The sequence below is a fragment of the Oncorhynchus kisutch genome, linkage group LG26, assembly GCF_002021735.2.
Source record: "Oncorhynchus kisutch isolate 150728-3 linkage group LG26, Okis_V2, whole genome shotgun sequence".
NCBI lineage: Eukaryota > Metazoa > Chordata > Actinopteri > Salmoniformes > Salmonidae > Oncorhynchus > Oncorhynchus kisutch.
The window spans coordinates 22777120-22803040 of record NC_034199.2 but is presented as its reverse complement, the minus strand read 5'-3'; the positions used below and the strand labels follow the sequence as shown (position 1 = coordinate 22803040).

Here is a 25921-nt window from a genome sequence, read left to right as displayed (position 1 = left end):
TTTTTAGCCCTACACACTTTCAATAGACTATTTGAGACTTACTTTACTGACTTTAGTCAAAGCATTCCCTTATCACCATGACCATAAATATAACAGATTTTTAGACCAAACAGTATATGATATGTTACATGATTCCGTTTAATTGATGTTGTATGGGTATAGGAGTGAGGTTTCTGATCTAACAGGATATTGTAATATTATTGATTATTCACTGATCTATGGAAGCTTTTCTATGTTGTCATGCTCTTACTGTCCCAGTCTCTGTCCAGTGTGCCCATACTCAGTGGTCCAAATACTGAGCTGAGATACCTGTTGTAACTCCAACTTTCACTCACATCAGTCACTATGTCAGTGTAAGGATTGTGTGAAATATGAAGTAATTGTGAACTGGACCATCCAGGACCTCTATACCAGGCCGTGTCAGAGGAAGGCACAAAAAATTGCCGAAGACTCCAGCCACACTAGACATAAACTTTCTCTCTGCTACCGCACAGCAAGCGGTACCAGAGCGCCAAGTCTAGGTCCAAAAGGCTTCTTAAAAAAGGCTTCTTAACAGCTTCTACCCCCAAACCATAAGACTCCTGAACAGCTAATCAAATGGCTACCCAAACTATTTGCATTGTCCCCAGCCCCCATTTTTACACTGCTGCTACTCTCTGTTTATTATCCATGCATAGATACTTTACCACTACCTACATGTACATATTACCTCAATTACCTCGACTAACCAGTGCCCCCGCAGATTGACTCTGGTACCCCCTGTATATAGCATCGCAACTGTTATTTTATTGTTGCTCCTTAATTATCTGTTATTTTTCTATTTTTCTTTTTTAAATTTTTTAATTTTTAATTTTTACTTCAGTTTATTTTAGTAAGTACTTTCGTAACACTTTTTTTCTTAAAACTGCATTGTTGGTTGAGGGCTTGTAAGTAAGCATTTCACTGTAAGGTCTACTACACGTGTTGTATTCGGCGCATGTGACAAATAACATTTGATTTGATGTGAATTACATACGGTGATCTCAGGTCAGTATTGGGTCCAATGAGCCAAGTTTAACCTTTGACCCCAGATGACCCTTGTGGCTGCAGCCTGCTTACCAACTCCTCCACCCAGGGACTGAGCTGGCTTGATGCCCCTGCTGCAGCTTCAGCTCCCGAGTGGCGCAGCGGTCTAAGGCATTGCATCTCAGTGCAAGAGGCGTCACTACAGTCCCATAGGGCGGCGCACAATTGGCCCAGTGTCGTCCGGGTTTGGCTGGGGTAGGCCGTCATTGTAAATAATAATTTGTTCTTAACTGACTTGCCTAGTTAAATAAAGGTTAAAATTTTTTTTTAATGCTAAATACATTTTAACAGTAATATTTGTAAAGTGTATTTTGTTTTGTGTGCTTATAACTTCTCAGAATGTAAATTATGAGCAATTAGATATTAAAGTATCTGATGAACGTTATCAAGAAGTGCAATGATTCATTAAAACATTTCTTACATATCTGCAACATTAAATGAAAAATGTTATCTGGACCATGAGTAGCCTACATATCAAGTAATTTGATAGTATGAAGGTATATTAGAATCATTCAATGTATTTCATATTTAATATCATATAAATGTACATTTGTAAACAAATAATAAAGCCATAAAACATAGACATGGATGCAAATAACATTCTCATTCTATGGTCTCATATAGCTAGATTGTTCACTTCCGGAAACAACAGGATGTTCTTCTGAACCAGGAAAAGCTTGAAAACAACGGCAACCTTTGCCAACAACGTGTATTTATGATTTTATGGGCGTTGCAAATAATCAGCAAGATGATTTGGAGAGTGCAGTAGCTGTGTACATTTCCCGTCTCCTCGTTCTTTGGTCACGCGTGTGTATGTTGCACTAACTCACTGTATTACCGAGTAAGTATGAGAACTGGGGACAAAAGTTATCTGCTAGCTAGCTAACGTTAGCCTATTCATAGATGCTAGCTATGGTTCGCCTACACCAAATGTCTCTGAAGTTACAGGCAGCTTGTTGCCAGGTTTTGTTAGCTAGCGTGACTGTGCATAGTTGAAAGATATTCTAGAATAACAAATGGCACACATGAAGATAACCATTATACGAGCAATATTTAACGGTAGCGAAATGCGACCAATCGCGACCTGAGGACTAGCCAGTGATTGCTAGCATAGTAGTCCATGGCACGGGCCAGACCCCCAAATGAGCGCCGTCGGGCTCACTCTTGGGGTGACGATCTCTAATGGCAGCTTTCTCCGTGTTATCACTCTTTTCATTCTTCCATCCATTCATTTTTACCATTGTTCGCCATATCGTAAAATTCCAATGTCAGTATAGAACCAGTTATTGCTCACCTATAACGTTACACTTTAATCATATCATTAGTAAACTTATATTCACAGCTATCCATCCACATTTTGTAATGCTCATGCTTAAAAAAGTCAACCCTGATACATTTGGGTGGTCATGAAATGACCTTTTAAGTGGTATACATATAAACAACTTCAAATGTGACTCTGGGTGACCACATAAGGCTGTTTTTTCCAACATTAGGAATGTTTTCCTTAAGAAATGAAGTCTACTTCATGTTTTGTTTCCTTTGCTTCCTTACTTCCTAGTATCACAATACTGATATCGTGACAACAATTCGAATGTTGGAAGCTTAGCCATATAATGGGGCAGCTATGGTTTTGGATTGTAACTTTGGTGATAGAAGCATTAAATTGCACACAAACAGAACAGGGTTTTAAAAACATTTGTAGATACAGGACCATCACAGGATTCACGCATTAACTCCACTGAAGCCTTTTTTCAATATGGCAGCCAAACAACTCAATGGGGTGAATCATAATTGTAGTATGTCCAATAATATATTAAAATGGTCATAGGGATGTAGAATACACAACCAAATGAGCCAATTGTGCCAGCTATTTCAATATGTTAAATGGTTCACAGAACGGGTAAGAATGTGCCCAACAAGCTGATCACTGATTTCTTAACATTTCAATGCTTAAAGGGGCATTGCAGTTAACGTGATTTTCTTTTTCATTTTTATATATTTCCACACAGAGGTCGAAATAACACTTGGCAATTGTGAAATTTTTTATAATGCAGTTTTTGTGTAAGGGCTATTTTAGAAGAAAACATGTCTGTAATTTCAGTCTGTTCAGGTGGGATGGAACATTTGGCCAACATGACATCACAATGTGATCTAATTATAATCGACCAATGACTGTTAATCTGGGTAAGCAGGTGCGCTCTAGAGCATCCTATCAGCCAATCAGGGCCAAAGGAGGCTTGGAGATATAATTGAGAAAAAATAGTTATTTTCAATTATATTATTTTTTTAAATGTTCAAACACAATGATTTGTTAGACCTACAGTGATGATTTGAAACAATCAATTACAAAGACTGCATGGGGACTTTAATTGCAATATTTTATATTTTTTTTAAACAAGATTTTATACATATACATATTCATGGATGTGGGCTGATTTTAAATTATATACAATGTTGTCCTATTAACCGTATTCATAAAGCAGAGGATTAGAACACTTGTCAAATTCCATGTGAATGCTAATATGTTTTCACCTATTATCTAGATGAGAGTAGAAAACCATTACACATAATTAGTCTAAATGTTAAGGGATAATCCACCCCAAATCCCTAATTCCTATGTTTAACACTGTCAAACTGTGTTAAATAACAGTAATATGTGAAAACTATATTTTTTGTGAACAAATATTTATTTTTGTCATTATAACAAGGTTTGTAATGCGAAAATTGTTGTGGAAACCCACAATGCAATGCTCACTCTGGGCTAGCTAGCTAGCAAATGTAAATCCACATAATAATATCAGCATGTGAAGTAGATGGGTAGCTGTAAAATCACCTAAACAAACTGCACCCATTAATTTAGGAGTCTCTCACAAAGTTCAAATTGCAACTCTGCTGCCCAGAGCAGGTGCAAAGTACATTGCTATGGTAACAGGGGTCCTTACCCACAGGTTGCATTGCGCGATGGTACTTGAAGGAGAAACTGAGTTGAATCATTTGTTACACTAGATTGAGCACATCTAAGCGAAATATATACTTTGTCATGATGATATAAACGGATGGATGTGTTCTAGACAACTATGCCCATACCATCTATTTGTCGAGTTGGATTGTAGGTCATTGTTTAAGAGTGCCATGAAATGTGATGGTGTGTCATCCCCTATCTCCAGTGACAAGAACCATGTAGCTATGACACGTTCTTGCACGATTTGTGATTTTAATTTTACCTTTATTTAACCAGGCAAGTCAGTTAAGAACATATTCTTATTTTCAATGACGGCCTGGGAACAATGGGTTAACTGCCTGTTCAGGGGCAGAACGACAGATTTGTACCTTGTCAGCTCGGGGGTTTGAACTCGCAACCTTCCGGTTACTAGTCCAATGCTCTAACCACTAGACTACGCTGCCGCCCCAGATTTAGAACTTAAATCATGGGGAACCTTTCATGATTTTTATTTCAGGGGGGTGGATTATCCCTTTAAGATGTATTTTTACTATGGGGCCGTAGCAGGTTGGTCTGTTATTAGAAAACTAAAAGTATCAATTAATATAACTGGCCTCAACAGGACCAACATTGGATTTTACTACATGGAATATCCTGGGCAGGTTTATAGTAATGAAAATAGTTTAATAGCATAACACTGTATATCCTTTTAGTCAGCCCACATTCATGAATATTTACAAGTATAAATCAATTTTAAATGTTTGAAGATGAAATATTGCAATTAAGAATTTAAACATCTTCAGAAATCAGTGATTCTGACACCTTTTTGGGCACATTCTTACCACGGTTCTGTGAATAATTGAACATCTTTGTATATATGACACACTTGGCTCCTTTGGTTGTGTATTCTACATCATTATGACCATTTTAAGATATTATTGGGCGTACTACAATTGTTTCATACAGGTATGGTCATGCAAAATCGATCTAATAAGACCCCATTGAGTCGTTTGGTGCCATTTTGGAAAAAGGTTTCTGTGGGGTTAATGCGTGAATCCTGTGATGGCCCTGTATCTACAAATGGTTTTGAAACCCTTTTCTCACTGTGTGTGAAATTTGGTGCTTCTATCACTGACGTTAGAATCCAAAACCATAGCTGCCCCAAGACATGAAATTCTAAGGCTAAGCTTCCAACATTCTAATGTCAATTGCGCAATCAGGGAAATTTTTAAAGAATTGTTGTTGGTGGTACTTTCAAAGTTGGTTATATTATATACAATTTGAAAGGTAATTTCATGACCTTTCAGATCCACTTGTCAAACAAAGTTTAAAATGTGTCAGGGTTTCCATTTTAAAGCCATTTATACCTAACCTCCCGAAAATGTGTCTGATGGATGTGTATAAGTGAGCAATAACTTGAAGAATACTGACATTGTTTTTCAGTTGGTAAAATCCCTATGGTGAAAAATGAATGGGATGGAGTGATGAAAGAAATCGTGGTAACACCGAGAAAGCTGCCTTAGCAGCACCGCTATCGCACAACTCTAGGGACATAGACCTTCAAGAAAATCACTGAGACATCGTCATCCCAAGTGAGCCCGACCTGGCCCATGGACTATAGCATGCTAATGCAGTAAAATATATGCACCACACTGTGACCTGTCAAGATGCTGCTGTTCTTGTGGATTGAGAGATACAGGACATGTACCCATAATGAACCTGTAGTTGCTTACTAACTGCTATTGCAAGTTTATAAACAATGCTTGTATTTGTCATGGCAAAAGCATTACGCATTAAATACAAACTAAAAATAATCACACTTGCACGCACCTGATACTTTATTTAACAACATACATCCCCAAGGTATGGGTGATTATGCACATTTAAACTGACAGATATGAAAGTGAATGTATACCGTGTGTGTCTGCTGCAGATCTTGCTTGCTGCATCGCCATCGCTGCCTTGGTTGGTGACAGGAGGCTCTGGAGAAGGAGTGTCCATCAAGCCCTAAAGGGCCATAGCTTGGTCATGATGGACCACAGGAGAGCTCTAACCATTTCACTGGCTGTTGACAAGGTGGATAATGCTCAAGTATGTCTGGCCTGCCTGGTTATGTTCATTCATTGGGATTCCTAGTCTTTTTCTCAGTCAGTATGCAAGAACTATAATCAATAATAGTGAGCATAGTAACAGTACCCCTTTCTGCTTTTTAGATGGGAAGTCCACTCAAAATCCCTAAGACCCTCCTTTCTTCAGAGTTGGGATGTGGGAATGAAGAGGCACAGGTAGATGTTATTCTCTTTGGGTAACATTTCTCTTAAGGTGTCCACATTTTGTAACATTTTGCTTTTCGGCAAGGGTTTTCTCCGTTGTTCCTGCACACTGTATTTTTTTCTTGAGGCAAGCCGAAGTCGGTAGCCGAAGTCTACGCTGTTTTGTCTGTGATTGGTCAACAGTAGGGATTCTTTAATGAAGTGTTTGTCGTCATTCAACGAGAGACAAATCGCTTTCATGTACATTTCTTCAGTTGAGAAATACTGCACCAAACATCTTAGTTAGATGTAAAATTGCGAATTGCTAAGATTGACACAAAAAAAATCATGACCGATGTCTTGAGTTATGTTAGATTAATTCAGACTTCTGAGGGAGTGTATCCTGGCTATGGTACTATTGCGACTTTTCAATCAACGGTCTTTTAAGGGAGAATGCGAGCACACTCGTTCAGATCGCCTAGCCTAAGTAGGGCACACTAGGTAGGACCTTATGGGGTCAAACATTTAGTAAGAAACACAATTATACCTGAAAGACCTTAGGGACAGAAGGTGAGAAAGTCAGCTATCTCCTTCACACACAACATTAAAATGACTGAAAATAAATGAAATGACAGATTTCAGCTTTAACCTTTTTCCCTGAGGTTTTAATATTGTGGTCAGGGCAGTGGGTCAGTAACTTTCCTCCTGCTTCTCTTTCTCCAACAGATTCATTGGTCCCAGATTGCTGGAGACAGAATCAAACTCCAAGATTCCCGTCAGCAGAATGGATCCATCTCTTTGGATCATGGCCAGGTGGCTTTAGCCCAAGCAGCAATGGACAGGTGAGGAGCAGCATTTATGGAGCCACAGATGGAAAGTTCTGTTCGGAAGCAAGCATACATGCATAGTCTGGTTAGATTGTTGTAGGTTCAGAGATGATTTTACTCTATAACACGGTCACTTATTAAGACACAGCCTTTGTCTTACTCTTATACTGCCAAAGTATACATTTGAATTCATGTTATTATCTGTGAACTAATTGGGAGCCTTTGCACGGTAAAGTAGAATTAAGCCACTTTGTCATTGGGTGCAGTTTTCTAAACGTTCCACAGATGGGGCTCTTCCCCTAAGTATTATTCTCAAAGGTAGCTTACATGCTCCGGGTTCACCACCATTACTGGTACTGTAGAGATAAGCACTGCTGCTGTAGCTATATCTTTACCACACAGACACACTGCCTGGTCCTATCAACCCCATTCCACCTGTCTGCCCCTCCCCCCTATAGCCTAAGACAGTTTCCCTATTGGTTAACTAACATGTACATGGTCAGAATGGTTATCATATAATCCGGAATGTCATATCAGGTCACGATGACACAGAATGGTCGTAGGGCTGTAAAGGTTCTGACTGGTTCTGTTCCTTCCTTCATCAGGCAGGTCCAGTTGGTCCTCACGGACGTTTTAAAGACTGAACAGGGGCTGGCCTACCTGGACAAGAAAAGGCGTGGCCTGATGACTGACAATGGAGAGAGAAAGAGAGAGTCGTGGGTTGGGAGTGGGCAGAGGAGGGTGTCTCCGAGCAGCAGAGAGGGGGGGGAGGATCGGAGAGATGACCCCCAATACAGAAAGAGACCCCATGACCACGAAACACCCACCTCGACCCGCAAGGAGACGAGGTAATGCTGGGTTAAATGTTGCTGAATTTAGGATGCCAGTGAGCGATCAAGAGTTAAAACACAGAGTAAGTATACAGACAGTAGAATTTTGTTTGGGTGGCTTCTGACTTTCTTTCCTTCTTTCTCTCTTGTTTAGGTCACACCATAGAGGGGGGTCAGAGGAAGAAGAGGAGATGAAAGAAGTCATAATAGGAGAGGAGAACGGTGAGGACCAGGGGCCTCATTTATAAAATTTGCGTACGCACAAAATATACTCAAAAAAAATGTGTCTGCCAGTTTTCACGCAAAAATTGCAATTCCTTTCCAAACTGAACTTGACGTGAGAATGTGCTTATCTTCCCGCAAACTTTAGACCATGAGTACACAGTTTCTACTGTTTGAAGTATTGCATTACAAGAAGGCAAAAGTAGTATCCTTGTGCAAATGTGGAATATATATGGCACTCTTCTTTATAAAAAAAAAAACAGGTAGCCTAGCTAAATATAATAACAAGATGCCACATGTACAGTGAGCATCTCATTTAATTGGGCCTATTAGATATTATAATCATTTTTTTATTGAACCTTTTTATTTAACTAGGCAAGTTAAATGCTCTCGTAATTTCACGTTTTATTTAACTAGGCAAGTTAAATGCTCTCGTAATTTCACGTTTTTATTTAACTAGGCAAGTTAAATGCTCTCGTAATTTCACGTTTTTATTTAACTAGGCAAGTTAAATGCTCTCGTAACTTCACGTTTTTATTTAACTAGGCAAGTTAAATGCTCTCGTAACTTCACGTATTTATTTAACTAGGCAAGTTAAATGCTCTCGTAACTTCACGTTTTTATTTAACTAGGCAAGTTAAATGCTCTCGTAACTTCACGTTTTTATTTAACTAGGCAAGTTAAATGCTCTCGTAACTTCACGTTTTTATTTAACTAGGCAAGTTAAATGCTCTCGTAACTTCACGTTTTTATTTAACTAGGCAAGTTAAATGCTCTCGTAACTTCACGTTTTTATTTAACTAGGCAAGTTAAATGCTCTCGTAACTTCACGTTTTTATTTAACTAGGCAAGTTAAATGGTCTCGTAACTTCACGTTTTTATTTAACTAGGCAAGTTAAATGCTATCGTAACTTCACGTTTTTATTTAACTAGGCAAGTTATTTTTTTTTCAGAGTGGACACCGTTTCAGAATTCGCGGGCAGTGCAGCTTATTTAGGTTTGGGGAAAAGTGAAGGTAAAACATTATTGCATTCGAGGAATCTGTTTACAGGTCCACAACAATTTGTAATAGTTTTTGTCTTTCAGAAATGGTCATATACAGCAAATGTCCCTACAAAGGAAAATGTTCTGACAACACCTCCAAAGACATTTGATCAGTTCGCCTTGCATTGCTATTCCCTTTAGATACTGTCTTGGCCTAATTCCAATACTTCCAAAGTATACACCACATAAGGGCGTTATTGTTCCCATAAAAGGTGAATGATGGGTGTTTTTTCAGGCGGCGCTATAATGCTCGTTCGCGCGCGCACAAGTTTACGACAGGTTTGATTTATAATGGGAAACATGCATGTATGTATGGCGTGCGCCAAATTTAGGAATCACAATATTTTTCTGCGATCGCAGTCTTTTCAGAAATGAGGCACGCAGATATTTCGTGTTACATTTATGCAATGCTTATGAGGCCCAAGAGATGCAGTGAAGATCACACACACACTCCTACTGTCCTGCCCCCCCTCCCCCGAGGGTTCTCCTTATTGGAAAGGCTCTGCAGTATTCCTGGATTCAAGCCTGTTGTAAATAAACAAACGCTTTACTTTATAGAGCTGTAAAACAAAGACCTGCTGAATCTGCACCTTTCTTTCCTCTCTTACACACACAGGCAACATTGATTTAATTCTCTGTTACGGTCGTTTGTTTTTCCATATCTGCTGCCCTACTTTCTGGAGAGTAGGAACACGTTTATTGTATCTGGTGTTATAACTTTATCACCGTCCCTTTACTCTGCAGAGGGTAGTGTGTCAGGGAGGCGCAGGTCCGGGGTACCTCTGGAGGAGGTGACCTTTACTGAGGGGGACAGGCACCAGAAAAAGCGTTACCCACAATCCACCAGGACCAGGAAGTTCAATTCAGGTTCAAGTGAATCCACACGCGCTGAGGTAGGATCTCTGGATAGAAGTTACCTTAATACTGACATTAAAGTTGTCTGACTTTAAGGCTAAAGCCAAAAACCTGCACGCTAGAAACCAAACCATTAGACAACCAGCCCCCAGCTTAACGCAACCTTTATCCCTCTGTTTCCAGAGGGAGAGATGTAGGAGGGAGTCTGGGCTCTACTGTAACGGACAGGTGAAGGATGGATGGATGAAGGATGGCGCGGTGGAGTGCTTGACCACAGACACCTCCAGGCGCTCCAGGGGGAGCGTGCTGCGCCTGTCCGGGGAGTCCAGAGGCGTGGGAGGACTGCTCCCAAAACGGCTCTGTCTGGAGGGGACAGGGGGCAGAGACACCAATGTAGCATCCATAGAGGTAGAGGTGGATCCCTCCGACTTTGACGGGACCTTGATGGTTGTCACTGTGGGGGAAGACGAGGAAGTTGTTAGCCCCTCTAACTCCAGCTGTGGAAAGGAGAGGAGAGGAACCCTGAGGCTCTGCCTGTCCTCCAGCCAGGATAGGTCGCCCAAACCCAGCCCTGCTGAACCCAGTGAGTATAGAGCACACTGTATGCTGCATACCTTCACTCCTGGTGTGCTTCTTTCACCCCATCTCTCTTATTGAAACACACAGATTCCTCCCCCCCCGGAGTGGTTACATTATGTAGTAACAACGTGCTTGCCCTGCCCACCTGAGCATCTGTATACCTTATATTTCCTCTGTTTGAGGGGTCAAATCCACTTGTCAATTAAATCTCACTCGATTGATTGCTTTCATTTTACTCCTGCGACTCTTTCATACTCTTGCTTGTGCCTTTCGTTAGCGTTACGACCACAGACAGTTTTTATAATGACCTGTCAGACACCCCGGCAATGGCTGAAATGAGTTCAATGGAATACATTGTCTTTCCGTTGCATCTCTAAGAACGATAAAGTTTAATCTGGGATTTAACGCTCCGTTTAGAAACTTATCCTGCTATTGACACACTTGTTGAATTATACAACAGTAATCGGAGCAGGTGGGGAAGACGGAGCAGGTGGATGCAGGTGGGGAAGACTGAGCAGGTGGGGAAGACTGAGCAGGTGGGGAAGACTGAGCAGGTGGGGAAGACTGAGCAGGTGGGTGCAGGTGGGGAAGACTGAGCAGGTGGGTGCAGGTAGGGAAGACTGAGCAGGTGGGTGCAGGTAGGGAAGACTGAGCAGGTGGGTGCAGGTAGGGAAGACTGAGCAGGTGGGTGCAGGTAGGGAAGACTGAGCAGGTGGGTGCAGGTAGGGAAGACTGAGCAGGTGGGTGCAGGTAGGGGAGACGGTGCAGGTAGGGGAGACGGAGCAGGTAGGGAAGACTGAGCAGGTGGGTGCAGGTAGGGAAGACTGAGCAGGTGGGTGCGGGTAGGGAAGACTGAGCAGGTGGGTGCAGGTAGGGAAGACGGAGCAGGTGGGGAAGACGGAGCAGGTGGGGAAGACGGAGCAGGTGGGGAAGACGGAGCAGGTGGGGAAGACGGAGCAGGTGGGGAAGACGGAGCAGGTGGGGAGACGGAGCAGGTGGGGAAGACGGAGCAGGTGGGTGCAGGTGGGGAAGACGGAGCAGGTGGGTGCAGGTGGGGAAGACGGAGCAGGTGGGTGCAGGTGGGGAAGACGGAGCAGGTGGGTGCAGGTAGGGAAGACTGAGCAGGTGGGTGCAGGTAGGGAAGACAGCGCAGGTGGGTTCAGGTAGGGAAGACGGAGCTGGTGGGGAAGACGGAGCAGGTGGGGAAGACGGAGCAGGTGGGGAAGACGGAGCAGGTGGGGAAGACGGAGCAGGTGGGGAAGACTGTGCAGTTGGTGCAGGTGGGGAAGACGGAGCAGGTGGGGAAGACGGAGCAGGTGGGGAAGACTGAGCAGGTGGGGAAGACGGTGCAGGTGGGGAAGACGGAGCAGGTGGGGAAGACGGAGCAGGTGGGGAAGACTGTGCAGGTGGGGAAGACGGAGCAGGTAGGGAAGACGAAGCAGGTGGGTGCAGGTGGGGAAGACTGTGCAGGTGGGGAAGACTGAGCAGGTGGGGAAGACTGAGCAGGTAGGGAAGACGAAGCAGGTGGGTGCAGGTGGGGAAGACTGTGCAGGTGGGGAAGACTGTGCAGGTGGGGAAGACGGAGCAGGTGGGGAAGACGGAGCAGGTAGGGAAGACGAAGCAGGTGGGTGCAGGTGGGGAAGACGAAGCAGGTGGGTGCAGGTGGGGAAGACGGAGCAGGTAGGGAAGACGAAGCAGGTGGGGAAGACGGAGCAGGTGGGGAAGACTGTGCAGTTGGTGCAGGTGGGGAAGACGGAGCAGGTGGGGAAGACGGAGCAGGTGGGGAAGACGGTGCAGGTGGGGAAGACGGAGCAGGTGGGGAAGACGGTGCAGGTGGGTGCAGGTGGGGAAGACGGAGCAGGTGGGGAAGACGGAGGAGATGGGTGCAGGTAGGGAAGACTGTGCAGGTGGGGAAGACTGTGCAGGTGGGGAAGACTGTGCAGGTGGGGAAGACTGTGCAGGTGGGGAAGACGGAGCAGGTGGGGAAGACGGAGCAGGTAGGGAAGACGAAGCAGGTGGGTGCAGGTGGGGAAGACGGAGCAGGTGGGGAAGACGGAGCAGGTAGGGAAGGCGAAGCAGGTGGGTGCAGGTGGGGAAGACGGAGCAGGTAGGGAAGACGAAGCAGGTGGAGAAGACGGAGTAGGTGGGTGCAGGTAGGGAAGACTGTGCAGGTGGGGAAGACGGAGCAGGTGGGTGCAGGTTGGGAAGACGGAGCAGGTTGGGAAGACGAAGCAGGTGGGGAAGACGGAGCAGGTGGGGACGACGGAGCAGGTGGGGACGACGGAGCAGGTGGGGACGACGGAGCAGGTGGGTGCAGGTAGGGAAGACGGTGCAGGTGGGTGCAGGTGGGGAAGACTGTGCAGGTTGGGAAGACGGAGCAGGTGGGGAAGACTGAGCAGGTGGGGAAGACTGAGCAGGTGGGGACGACGGAGCAGGTGGGGAAGACGGAGCAGGTAGGGAAGACGAAGCAGGTGGGGAAGACGGAGCAGGTGGGTGCAGGTAGGGAAGACTGTGCAGGTGGGTAAGACTGGGCAGGTGGGTGCAGGTAGGGAAGACTGAGCAGGTGGGGACGACGGAGCAGGTGGGGACGACTGAGCAGGTGGGGACGACGGAGCAGGTGGGGACGACGGAGCAGGTGGGGACGACGGAGCAGGTGGGTGCAGGTAGGGAAGACGGTGCAGGTGGGTGCAGGTAGGGAAGACTGTGCAGGTGGGGAAGACTGAGCAGGTGGGTGCAGGTGGGGAAGACGGTGCAGGTAGGGAAGACTGAGCAGGTGGGTGCAGGTAGGGAAGACTGAGCAGGTGGGTGCAGGTAGGGAAGACTGAGCAGGTGGGTGCAGGTAGGGAAGACTGAGCAGGTGGGTGCAGGTAGGGAAGACTGAGCAGGTGGGTGCAGGTAGGGAAGACTGAGCAGGTGGGTGCAGGTAGGGAAGACTGAGCAGGTGGGTGCAGGTAGGGAAGACTGAGCAGGTGGGTGCAGGTAGGGAAGACTGAGCAGGTGGGGAAGACTGCAGGTAGGGAAGACTGAGCAGGTGGGGAGGACTGTGCAGGTGGGGACGACGGAGCAGGTGGGGACGACGGAGCAGGTGGGTGCAGGTAGGGAAGACGGTGCAGGTGGGTGCAGGTAGGGAAGACTGTGCAGGTGGGGAAGACTGAGCAGGTGGGTGCAGGTGGGGAAGACGGTGCAGGTAGGGATGACTGAGCAGGTGGGTGCAGGTAGGGAAGACTGAGCAGGTGGGTGCAGGTGGGGAAGACTGAGCAGGTGGGGAAGACTGTGCAGGTGGGGAAGACTGTGCAGGTGGGGACGACGGAGCAGGTGGGGACGACGGAGCAGGTGGGGACGACGGAGCAGGTGGGGACGACGGAGCAGGTGGGTGCAGGTAGGGAAGACGGTGCAGGTGGGTGCAGGTAGGGAAGACTGTGCAGGTGGGGAAGACTGAGCAGGTGGGTGCAGGTGGGGAAGACGGTGCAGGTAGGGAAGACTGAGCAGGTGGGTGCAGGTAGGGAATACTGAGCAGGTGGGTGCAGGTAGGGAAGACTGAGCAGGTGGGTGCAGGTAGGGAAGACTGAGCAGGTGGGTGCAGGTAGGGAAGACTGAGCAGGTGGGTGCAGGTAGGGAAGACTGAGCAGGTGGGTGCAGGTAGGGAAGACTGAGCAGGTGGGTGCAGGTAGGGAAGACTGAGCAGGTGGGTGCAGGTAGGGGAAGACTGAGCAGGTGGGTGCAGGTAGGGAAGACTGAGCAGGTGGGTGCAGGTAGGGAAGACTGAGCAGGTGGGTGCAGGTAGGGAAGACTGAGCAGGTGGGTGCAGGTAGGGAAGACTGCGCAGGTGGGTGCAGGTAGGGAAGACTGAGCAGGTGGGTGCAGGTAGGGAAGACAGCGCAGGTAGGTGCAGGTAGGGAAGACTGTGCAGGTGGGGAAGACGGTGCAGGTGGGGAAGACGGAGCAGGTGGGGAAGACGGAGCAGGTGGGGAAGACGGAGCAGGTGGGGAAGACGGAGCAGGTGGGGAAGACGGAGCAGGTGGGGAAGACGGAGCAGGTGGGGAAGACGGAGCAGGTGGGGAAGACGGTGCAGGTGGGGAAGACGGTGCAGGTGGGGAAGACGGAGCAGGTGGGGAAGACGGAGCAGGTGGGGAAGACGGAGCAGGTGGGGAAGACGGAGCAGGTGGGGAAGACGGAGCAGGTGGGGAAGACTGTGCAGGTGGGCAAGACTGTGCAGGTGGGCAAGACTGTGCAGGTGGGCAAGACTGTGCAGGTGGGGAAGACTGTGCAGGTGGGGAAGACTGTGCAGGTGGGGAAGACTGTGCAGGTGGGGAAGACTGTGCAGGTGGGGAAGACTGTGCAGGTGGGGAAGACGGAGCAGGTGGGTGCAGGTGGGGAAGACGGAGCAGGTGGGGAAGACGGTGCAGGTGGGGAAGACGGTGCAGGTGGGGAAGACTGTGCAGGTGGGCAAGACTGTGCAGGTGGGCAAGACTGTGCAGGTGGGGAAGACTGTGCAGGTGGGGAAGACTGTGCAGGTGGGGAAGACTGTGCAGGTGGGGAAGACGGAGCAGGTGGGGAAGACGGAGCAGGTGGGGAAGACGGAGCAGGTGGGGAAGACGGAGCAGGTGGGGGAGACGGAGCAGGTGGGGGAGACGGAGCAGGTGGGGGAGACGGAGCAGGTGGGGGAGACGGAGCAGGTGGGTTCAGCCCTGTTCCACCTCTATGTTAATGTTAGTGTATTCATGCAATTGAGGCACATCATCTTTATTTTAACACAAAATATTTAAAAAGTACATGATACCAAGGAAAAGTGAAATCCCTGCCATTCCGTGCCATAATTCAGTCAATAACTGATGGATTTTAAAAATGCAAAAAGTTTAGAGTATCTTCATTCTTTGCCTGTTGCATTTATTAGTATTGTTTTAAAACCTTTTAACAATTTTGATGACCGTTGCTAGCGGAGCCTGAGCCCTTCGGTGTCTGTTAGTGATTGCGAATGTCTGAGTAACACGGAACCCAAACCGGCTGCGCGCGTGCGCTATCGTGCATGACTTTATTTTGCCCCCCCCCCCCACACCAAACGCGATCACAACACCCAAGTTAAAATGTCAAAACAAACTCTGAACCAATGACATTAATTTAAGGACAGGTCGAAAAGCATTAAACATGTATGGTAATTTAGCTAGTTAGCTTGCACTTGCTAACTAACGTTAATTTGTCCTATTTTACTAGCTTGCTGTTGATAGCTAATTTGTCCTGGGATATAAACATTGAGTTGTAATTTTACCTGAAATGCAGAAGAACCTCTACTCCGACAGTTAATCCACACATAAAACGGCCAACCGAATCGTTTCTAGTCATCTCTCCTCCTTCCAGGCCTTTTCATCCTTTAACTATCACCCACTTGGGTGATTGAAAGATTAACTTTGTTGCCGGTTGTCGTGGTAATACAATGAAAGTTTAGATGCGATCACCATATAAATTCAAAGATGAAAGATGTGGGGGGGGGCAAAATAAATGTATGCTGATAGCGCACGATGGCGCACGCGCGCAGCCGGTTTGGGTTCCGTGTGTGTGTGTGTGTGTGTGTGTGTGTGTGTGTGTGTGTGTGTGTGTGTTAATACATCTGCCAGTATCGCCTTTTTGTGAGTGTAAAAAAATATATATGTGTGCTTGCACTAGCTTTGGCCTACAACACTTTTCCATTGCTATGGTTACTGCCCCCCAACATAGAAGGATCACTGCTGTCCCTGTCTTTGTTTCATAGTCCATTACACCACAGTCGTGTGTGTGTAATATAGGGTTGGGTGTTATCCAGATGTCCATACCGTTCCAGTACCATACGGTATTACCAGTAGTGCACACAAGGGTGGCTATTTCTTTGCAAACGTAAAAAACAAGTATGCTAATAAAGTACTTGTGAAATACCATAGCGGACACTACGGAAATGCTAACAAGCGCAAGCGAACATTAAACTAAATGCAAGGACAGACAACCCAGCTCATTAAGTTCTCAAAGGAATACAGTCAAACTTGATCCAGGAGGGGGTTGATAGTCTCTGCTGTAACCAAGAAGCTTTTGATTTTATAAGCTAGCCACCTATAGCTAGCAAGTTAGCAAATCAAATGCATAGCTTGAGCTGGAGACCGTTAACTTATACTAGTTATAAGATATTTACTTGGCAAACATTAGTTGTGAATTTGTTGTGTAACTTGATCACCTCTCTTTGCTGCTCAACTGGGGAGGTCACATCATGAAACTTCCGTTTGCGCCATGTGCAAGCTGTAACAAATGTACCTGAATTGAATTGCATTTTTGTGTGAGTCAAAATTAGAATTTTGAAAATCATACGCTCTTTATTTCAAAATATCTCAGTATACGGTATACCGCCCACGCCTAGTGTAATAGTATTTCACTGCAACAGGTTTAATCTGTGTGTGTCTGTGTGTGTGTTTTCTAGTTGTTCTCTCCAGTGATGAGGAGGAGGTAGTCACCCCATCCCGCAGTTCAGTCTTTTGGCCACAGACTGGCACTAGTGATTCTAAGCCCCAGAGAAATCATTCTCAGGAACACATGGTGGCAGAGATGCACTCTCAGGTGGGCAAAAACAACTTCTGACATCACAAAGGATGGAATCTCACAATGGATGACATCACAGAGGGCAGAATAGGGAACATGCTGCTTGCTTAGTGAGTACCACTTCCTCCTGGTTCAGCTAACACCGATGCTCGAACCCAGAACCACTGCCTTGCTAGAACATGTGACCGCCCTCTTGAAGCGTCTTACCAGTCAGCTCCACGTGAAAAGCTAGTAGTGCAGACATTTCAGGCTGAGGAGTAGGCTTCACACATCCCCATGTTCTACACTAAAGCTCATTGACATTGGCTAGCTTTGCTACCAGCCTAAGGGCATTTTTACCGGTTGAAGTGTTTTTTAAAAGTATAATGCCGTTGATTGGCGACATGACACAAACGTTATGTTAAGCAGGACATTCATACGAGCCTTACAATCCAATTCTAATCTAAAAGAAGTGTGAAATGCATTCATGAGCAACATGTAAAACATGTTTAAAAAAATTGCCGTCAGTCTAGGTTTTTTGTTAGTTTAAAAGCGACTGAGATTTTGTATGAAAAGCGCTATATAAAATACACCTATTGTCATTGTGAGAACTCCCAGTGATTTCCCCTACGGTGGGGAAATTGTGGATAGCGACTCGAGAGTATAGATTACGGTGATGTCACAAAGGGCTGCTCACAGAGGGATCAGAGGACAGAGGCAGGTGGTGTTAGTGAGGGAGGGTGTTGCGTGACTAGACTGGCCCGAGGGGGTAGAACCACCACCCGCTGCCTGCCAGGCTTTAGAGGCCAGTGTGGGGATACTGTAGCTCCCACGTACTGTAGTCGGTCAAATCATAGGAGGACGAGCCAAATGCCCTCGGCTGCACCACAAACAAATGAACACACATACACTGCAAAAGTATGTGGACACCTGTTCGTCGAACATCTCATTCCAAAATAATGGGCATTAATATGGAGTTGGTCCTCCCTTTGCTGCTATAACAGCTTCCACTCTTCTGGCAACTGAAAACAGACAATTTTTACGAGCTATGCGCTTCAGCACTCGTCGGTCCTGTTCTGTGAGAGTGTGGCGCCTAGCCGTTGTTGCTCCTAGACGTTTCCACTTCACAATAACAGCACTTACAGTTGAGCTGGGCAGCTCTAGCAGAGCAGAAATTTGATGAACTGACTAGTTGGGAAGGTGGCATCCTAAGTCATTGAGGTCTTCAGTAAGGCCATTCTACTGCCAATGTTTCTCTATGGAGATTGCATGGCTGTGTGGTCGATTTTATACACCTGTCATCAACCCATATGGCTGAAATAGCCGAATCCACTAATTTGAAAGGGTGTCCACATAATTTTGTCTATATCTAGTGTATGTTAAACCGATCTGTTGATTTAACTAAGTCTCTCGCACACAAACCCTTTCTATGTCTCCTTGTTTATCCAGATTCTCTTGTGCCCTTGTTATCAGAAAGCATGGTTGTTGTGTGCTTGCATGCACGTGTGTGTCACTCATCAAAGTGTTTGTGTGTGTGTTTGTTTCAGTTAGTGCCTGTGGTGGTGACCGGATTTGGAGTAGCCCCCTTCCCCAGCACTGAGGACTCTGAGAATATGGGCCTGCCCTTCTCTTCCCTTCACTGTGGTGGGGTCCGTGGGGAGGCCAGCGGGAACCTCAGGGTAATGCTCTGAACACTGTGCTCCGACTGTGGAGAAGATGCAGTACATACTAGAATAAACATTCAATACATAGCAGTGCTTACGTGACGTGTGGACCTTTCTTTCCTCCTCTGCAGATCACAAACCAAAGAATCATCATACCAATTCAAGGTAATTCAGCACCCCTGGATCTCGTCTTGTGTTGTCGCCACAGCCTTTACCATCCAGTCCTGGTCCTTAACCTTTAATCCGTTTGGAACAATGGCATTGTTACTTGGTCCAACCTGAACAAGACCGGCTGTGGTCGCTTGCCCGTCTGGTCGCTACCCCCTCGTGTGGTGGCTATATAAAAGCTCAGTTTTGAAATAGATCCTGATGTGGTCCTCCTGTCTGTCTGCACACCATCCTCATCTTCAGCTGAGTGCACATGTGTGTGTCTTTGTGTGTGTGTGTGTGTGTGTGTCAGACCCTCAGGGCTTTTGTGCTCTTTTTCACCTTTCTGCTGGTGAAATCTGTCTGCAGAGAGCTAACGTGCTTTCCCCTGTGACTCCTGATCACTACTGTATATGGAATAGTAAGTTTTCCTGGTCTTTGTCTCCTGAATAAGCCCCAGGTTTAGATGACCAGGTTGTTGACCCCTCTTTCTCCCCTCTTGTCTTCAGAGCCTTCGGGCCTGGTAGAAGTGATGGTGACTGTGGAGCGCTGTCAGCTGTGGCGGTACAGCGTCTGGGACTGGGAGGAGCTACAGGAGAGAGGGCTGGGGTGGGAGGTTGAGGGGGAGAGGGGGCAGCTGCCCCCCGCCCTCCTCCTCCTCTACGTGTCAGACACCCAGGCAGCCGCTGTCCAAGAAGACCTGAGTGAGCTGTCAATCAAACAGGCCTTAGACCCACCCACTGGTGAGAGCCTGCCTTGTGGGACCAAAGTGTGTGTGGGTGGGTGTTTGCTCAAGAGTGTGTACGCCTATGTGCAATGCAAATGTGTTTGATTGTGTTGTTTGAATGTGTGTGTGTTCACAGGTCAAGCCAGTCCCTTTCTCTTGCTCACTCTGTGCGACCCTCTGGAGGGGGTGGAGGGGGCTCTCCTTCGCTCCATCCTCGACATCATCTGTCTCAACAACACCCCGCACGTCGACGCTACACGGCTCCGTGGCAGCTCTCCTGCCAACTGGGTTGTTGACCTCCACAGTCCCCTCCTGTCATTGGATGACAGTCTGGTGCTGGTCAGCAGAACTGGACTGGACCCGCAGCTACTCTCTCTACTGGGCCATGACAGTGCCAAGCCTGGGACAGAGCCAGACCAGGACCAAGAACCAGAACAGGACAGAGACACACCTGGGCTGGAGCTGGACCCTCTGGACAGAGAGGTGGAGGGGGAGTCCCAGACGCTACCAGACACAGATACACAGATGGAGGAGGAGCAGCAGAGGGAGGTTGGTAGTACTTTGACTGTGTTTGGCTGCGGATGTGTGTGTGACTGATGTCAATAAGCTCAACCATAACAAAACCCTAAGCTCTAACGTTTAATAATCAAATTGACAACAAGTAACCCATTATACTACCTCTGTCATTTGTCACCCCTCCAGGGGAGTCCAGTCCAGCCCAGACCCGTGTACACAGTCTGTCACCACAGAACCAGAGGCTCCTACTCTGTGTCCCTGGGCCCCAAGCCTGGCTCCAACTGGACCCGGTACACACACCAGGGCCCCACACGCAGGCAAGCTACACAACTTGTTGAGTCTTGGGAACAGGTGTGTTAGCCTGCACACCCAATGAATCTCCAGGACCTGAGACGCAGACACTGGCTGTAGGGACACGTGTAGATATATGGCTTCACTTCTTTCTCATCCTCCTGTTCTTAGGTTGATCCAGTTTCCTCCACCGCCTTCCAAAGGAGGGATCACCGTGACAACAGAAGATCTGGAGTGCCTTGACAATGGCCAGTTCCTGAATGATGTCATCATCGATTTCTACCTCAAGTGAGTGTGACATCAGTGATTGCATGGAGTATCTACCCTAACGGAGACATCCTCTGTACACAAAAAAAAACAGTTTGGGCCAAAATGGAGGACAGTTTCAACCCCTGTATGGCTTTGTCTCTGTCTCAACAGGTATCTGCTCCTGGAGAGGGCTCCACAGGATGTGGCTCATCGCTCTCATGTCTTCAGTAGTTTCTTCTACAAGCAGCTCACACGCAGAGACAACGCAAGTGAGGACAGCACCAGCATCTCGTAAGTGTGTGTGTGTATTTTGGTTTATCATTCATGCATTTGAATTGCAGTGTATGTTTCATGTGTGTGTTGTCTGTCTCCAGAGCACAGCAGCGGCGGCACCAGCGAGTGAAGACGTGGACACGACATGTGGACATCTTCAAGAAAGACTTCCTGTTTGTGCCTGTCAATCAGGAGTGAGTGACACACACACAGTTTTGATTTTAAAACTTTCTTTTTTTTTACTATTACACATCCTGTTTTCCTTAACCCTTAACCCTACCCTTAACCCGAACCCTACCCTTAACCCTAAACCTACCCTTAACCCTACCCTAAACCTACCCCTAATCCTACCCTTAACCCTACCCTAAACCTAACCCTACCCTTAACCCTACCCTAAACCTAACCCTACCCTTAACCCTACCCTTAACCCTAACCCTACCCTTAACCCTAACCCTACCCATAACCCTACCCTAAACCTAACCCTACCCTTAACCCTACCCTAAACCTAACCCTACCCTTAACCCTACCCTTAACCCTAACCCTACCCTTAACCCGAACCCTACCCTTAACCCTAAACCTACCCTTAATCCTACCCTTAACCCTACCCTAAACCTACCCCTAATCCTACCCTTAACCCTACCCTAAACCTAACCCTACCCTTAACCCTACCCTAAACCTAACCCTACCCTTAACCCTACCCTTAACCCTAACCCTACCCTTAACCCTAACCCTACCCTTAACCCTACCCTAAACCTAACCCTACCCTTAACCCTACCCTAAACCTAACCCTACCCTTAACCCTACCCTAAACCTAACCCTACCCTTAACCCTACCCTTAACCCTAACCCTACCCTTAACCCTACCCTAAACCTAACCCTACCCTTAACCCTAACCCTACCCTAAACCTAACCCTACCCTTAAACCTAACCCTACCCTTAACCCTAACCCTACACTTAACCCTACCCTAAACCTAACCCTACCCTTAACCCTAACCCTACCCTTAACCCTACCCCTACCCTTAACCCTACCCCTAACCCTACCCTTAACCCTAACCCTTAATCCTACCCTTAACCCTACCCTTAACCCTAACCCTACCCTTAACCCTACCCTTAACCCTACCCTTAACCCTAACCCTACCCTTAACCCTAACCCTACCCTTAACCCTAACCCTTAACCCTAACCCTACCCTTAACCCTAACCCTACACTTAACCCTACCCTAAACCTAACCCTACCCTTAACCCTAACCCTACCCTTAACCCTACCCCTACCCTTAACCCTACCCCTAACCCTACCCTTAACCCTAACCCTACCCTTAAACCTACCCTTAACCCTAACCCTACCCTTAACCCTACCCTTAACCCTAACCCTACCCTTAACCCTAACCCAACCCTTAACCCTAACCCTACCCTTAACCCTAACCCTACCCTTAACCCTACCCTAAACCTAACCCTACCCTTAACCCTACCCTTAACCCTAACCCTACCCTTAACCCTAACCCTACCCTTAACCCTAACCGTAACCCCCAAAACCATAAACCTAATCCTACCCTTGACCCCCAAAACCATAAACCTAACCCCTGAGCTTAAAATAGCATTTTAACAAATTCCTACCCTTTTAGGACATTTGGGGTCCTGATAATGTAGGAAAACAAGTACACACATACACAGACACACACGCATCAATAACCCATGTGACTTATAGTGCTTTCTTCCTTGTATGACAGAGCCCACTGGTACCTGGTGGTGATCTGCTTTCCTGGCCTGGAGGAGCCCCAGTGTGAGGAGTGGCGCAGCCCAGCCTCGCAGAGGGGAACAGGGGGGGAGAAGCCAGGCAAGGCCCAGGCTGAAGAGGAGGCCTCCGGATCTGAAAAGCTTAATGGTGTCACTGATGTTCCCCCTGGTCCCACCAACACTGACAACCAAGACAAACTGACACTTACAGGTATGTGATTAAACTATTCTCATCATGTCTCTCTCAGGACGTTAGACCTTGGTGAAACCATCAAACGTACATAATATTTCAACATGAGTGAATATTTGCATTGCTTTAGGAAGTATGACTCTGGGTAGTCTAGATAAATGCACCTTCTTTCAGCTGTATTTGGGCACAGCATGAAAAACTAGAGCTGTGGTAGGATGGAGCCAGAACATTTAGGAGAGAAAATAGTTTAAGAGCTGCTCTGGATTTTTGTAATCCAAAAGCAATCAGAACACCAGTCACAGACAGAAACCGAGAATGACGCTGGAACTAAATAGGCTTTAATCTACTGTGTTTTTATGAGACTAAGACACAGTCCATTCTCTATGTCACTGTGCTGCGATAACATACATCATGACCGTAACAACGACTGAAATCCTGGGATGGAACATGAGGAGGATAAAGCTGCTGATGTTTCCTCTCTCTAGTTTCAGAGAGTGTTGTCCATGGTGACTCAGTACTCCAGCCCCCTCCTGGTCCTCCGGTAAGACACAACTGTCTTTAGGGCTCTCAAGTTCTCATATTTTCATTGTTTTCCGTCTCTCTCCCTCTGTTCTCTTTCTTACCATCTGTCATTCTTCTTCTCCCTAGGACTGCACTGAGAAGACCTGCCACAGAGAGAATGTCTGTAAAAGGTGAGTGGAAAGACACACACACACACACATACAAAGAGCTCATAACTGGATGTTTATATGCAATTCTGAAATGCTTTTCTCTTCTCTCAGACCCTGCATTCTCATCATGGACTCCCTCAAGTTCTCCCTCCATGAGCGTGTCTTCAAACTCTTACGGGAGTGAGTGTGTTCACTTTTCATGTGTGTGTTAAATATCTGTAGACAGAATGGAAAGGTGTGTATATGCCTGTGTGGGTGTGTGTGTTATCTGTAGACAGAATGGAAGGGGGGTTTGTGTGTGTGTGAGTGTGTTCCTTATGGGTGTTTAATGTTCTGTGTCTCTGTGTCAGGTACCTGCAGTCAGAGTGGGAGGTGCGTCGGGGCTCTGTGCGTGAGTTCAGTTCTGAGCAGATGAGAGGCTCCCACTGCAAGGTCCCCCTACAGGACAACAGCAGTGACTGTGGCCTCTACCTGCTGCAATACGTTGAGAGTTTCCTGCAGGTATGCACCTGAAATGAGAACACACACATACATACGCATTCACACACTTCCCACCTGTAACCAGCGGGGTATTGAACTGGTGTGTCTGAACAACTCAAGACCATGTTAGCCAACTGAGCTAAAGCTTGAGTCTTCTAGTCTCAGGCAAGGTTACTTATGTTTTTCTCTTATGAGAACATTCTCACAAACACATATGCTGGCATACACCTACAGACACCTTGTATCTCTCTCCTGACCTTTCTCCCTTTAGGACCCTGTGGTGCACTTTGAGCTCCCCCTGCGCCTAGAACACTGGTTCCCACGGCAACAGGTGCGGAGGAAACGAGACGAAATCAGGGACCTGGTGCTGAACCTGTACAGACACCAGAGGGGCACGGTGGGTAGTATAGGAAACATGGGAAATGTAGGCAGTTAGGCACGGTAACCACCTTGGGAATCTGCTCATGCTGAGCAAACAGGAAATTGACATTTCAGCCAGTGATATGGAAATATGATTTCTTAGACAATAAGCGTATGTAGTTGTTTCACCCGCCAGCAGGGCCGTTCAAACATACAGTACATGCAGATGTCTCATCATGTCAACAAGAAATTAGCCCCTAACATCAGATGTTGCTTTAATGACGTAAATCCAACTGAGGATGGATATAAAATACTTGCTGTAGTAGCTGTTGAGTTGCTGCAGCTCAGGTTCTTGTTTGAAGTTGGTGCATTAAAGGGTCATTCCACAGAAATTCAACAGTTAAAACTGTTATTTTTTTACCCTTTCAGTAGAATGCCCCTTTAAAGAGTCTGTCCCCACTGCATCTTCTAGATAGAACCACATACCACCACTATAGCCTCATTTAACACAAGAGATCAGATTCAACAGGGTCTCCCTTTTATTCTTGTACCTGTTTTACGATGAACCCCCCCCCCCCCATGTGATTCTATTGTAAATGTTATGTCCGTTTGATTTTTATATGTGGATTTTGTTTTAAAATGTACATTTTGATGAAAACCTGTTTTGAATATAATAAATGCATTTGTAGTCGGATTTACAATTCATTACCCAGGAGGTGATCTACTGGCACAACCAACTTAGCCGTGTGGTGAAGGCCACTCCAGTTATAACACAAACATACAGGGGGGGGGGGGGGAAATTTGGTAGGATTTTAGAAAGAGACTCTGGCCCTGTCCAGAAACAACCCCTAGCCATTAGCATTGTGTGGATCTGATTTGTGTGTGTGTCAAATCCAATCACATTTTATTTGTCACATGCGCCCAATACAACAGGAGTAGACCTTACAGAGCCCCTAACCAACAATGCTGTTCAAAAAATACGGAGAAGAATAAGAAATAAGTGACAAGTAATTAAAGAGCAGCAGTAAAATAACAATAACTTGACTATATACAGGGGGGTACCGGTGCAGAGTCAATGAGAGGGGGCACTGGTTAGTTGAGGTAATTTGTACATGTAGGTAGAGTTATTAAAGTGACTGCTTAGATGACAACGGAGAGTGACAGTGGTGTGAAAGAGAGGGGGGGGGGGGCAATGCAAATAGTCTGGGTAGCCATTTGATTAGGTGTTCAGCAGTCTTATGGGTTGGGGGTAGAAGATGTTTAGAAGCCTCTTGGACCTAGACTTGGCACTGCGGTACCGCTTGCCGTGCGGTAGCAGAGAGAAGTCTATGACTAGGGTGGCTGGAGTCTTTGACAATTTTTAGAGCCTTCCTCTGGCACCGCCTGGTATAGGGGTCCTGGATGGCAGGAAGCTTGGCCCCAGTGACGTATTGGGCCGTTCGCACTACCCTCTGTAGAGGCCGAGCATTT

At 46.6% G+C, this 25921-nt stretch overlaps 1 protein-coding gene across 5 annotated transcripts; it reads left to right on the top strand.

Annotated features, from left to right (window-relative positions):
• Positions 1 to 1710: 1710 nt before the first annotated feature.
• Positions 1711 to 25152, top strand: LOC109885931 (sentrin-specific protease 7-like). 5 transcript variants are annotated; one of them, XM_020477712.2, is made up of 24 exons: positions 1721 to 1906; positions 5450 to 5598; positions 5940 to 6097; positions 6220 to 6291; positions 6985 to 7100; positions 7691 to 7933; positions 8070 to 8137; positions 9926 to 10074; positions 10220 to 10619; positions 17055 to 17191; positions 18700 to 18831; positions 18948 to 18981; positions 19473 to 19706; positions 19827 to 20239; positions 20393 to 20523; positions 20669 to 20785; positions 20918 to 21037; positions 21121 to 21213; positions 22744 to 22961; positions 23426 to 23481; positions 23589 to 23632; positions 23723 to 23791; positions 23962 to 24112; positions 24363 to 25152. In XM_020477712.2, exons 3-24 carry the CDS (start codon positions 6035 to 6037, stop codon positions 24525 to 24527), a joined length of 3225 nt encoding a protein of 1074 aa, XP_020333301.1. In that variant the 5' UTR covers positions 1721 to 1906; positions 5450 to 5598; positions 5940 to 6034; the 3' UTR covers positions 24528 to 25152. The 5 variants fall into 5 exon arrangements, with proteins under 5 accessions (XP_020333299.1, XP_020333301.1, XP_020333302.1 ...); XM_020477710.2 differs by lacking the exon at positions 5450 to 5598 and having other exon boundaries at positions 1711 to 1906; XM_020477713.2 differs by lacking the exon at positions 5450 to 5598 and having other exon boundaries at positions 5940 to 6082.
• The last annotated feature ends 769 nt before the right edge of the window (positions 25153 to 25921 follow it).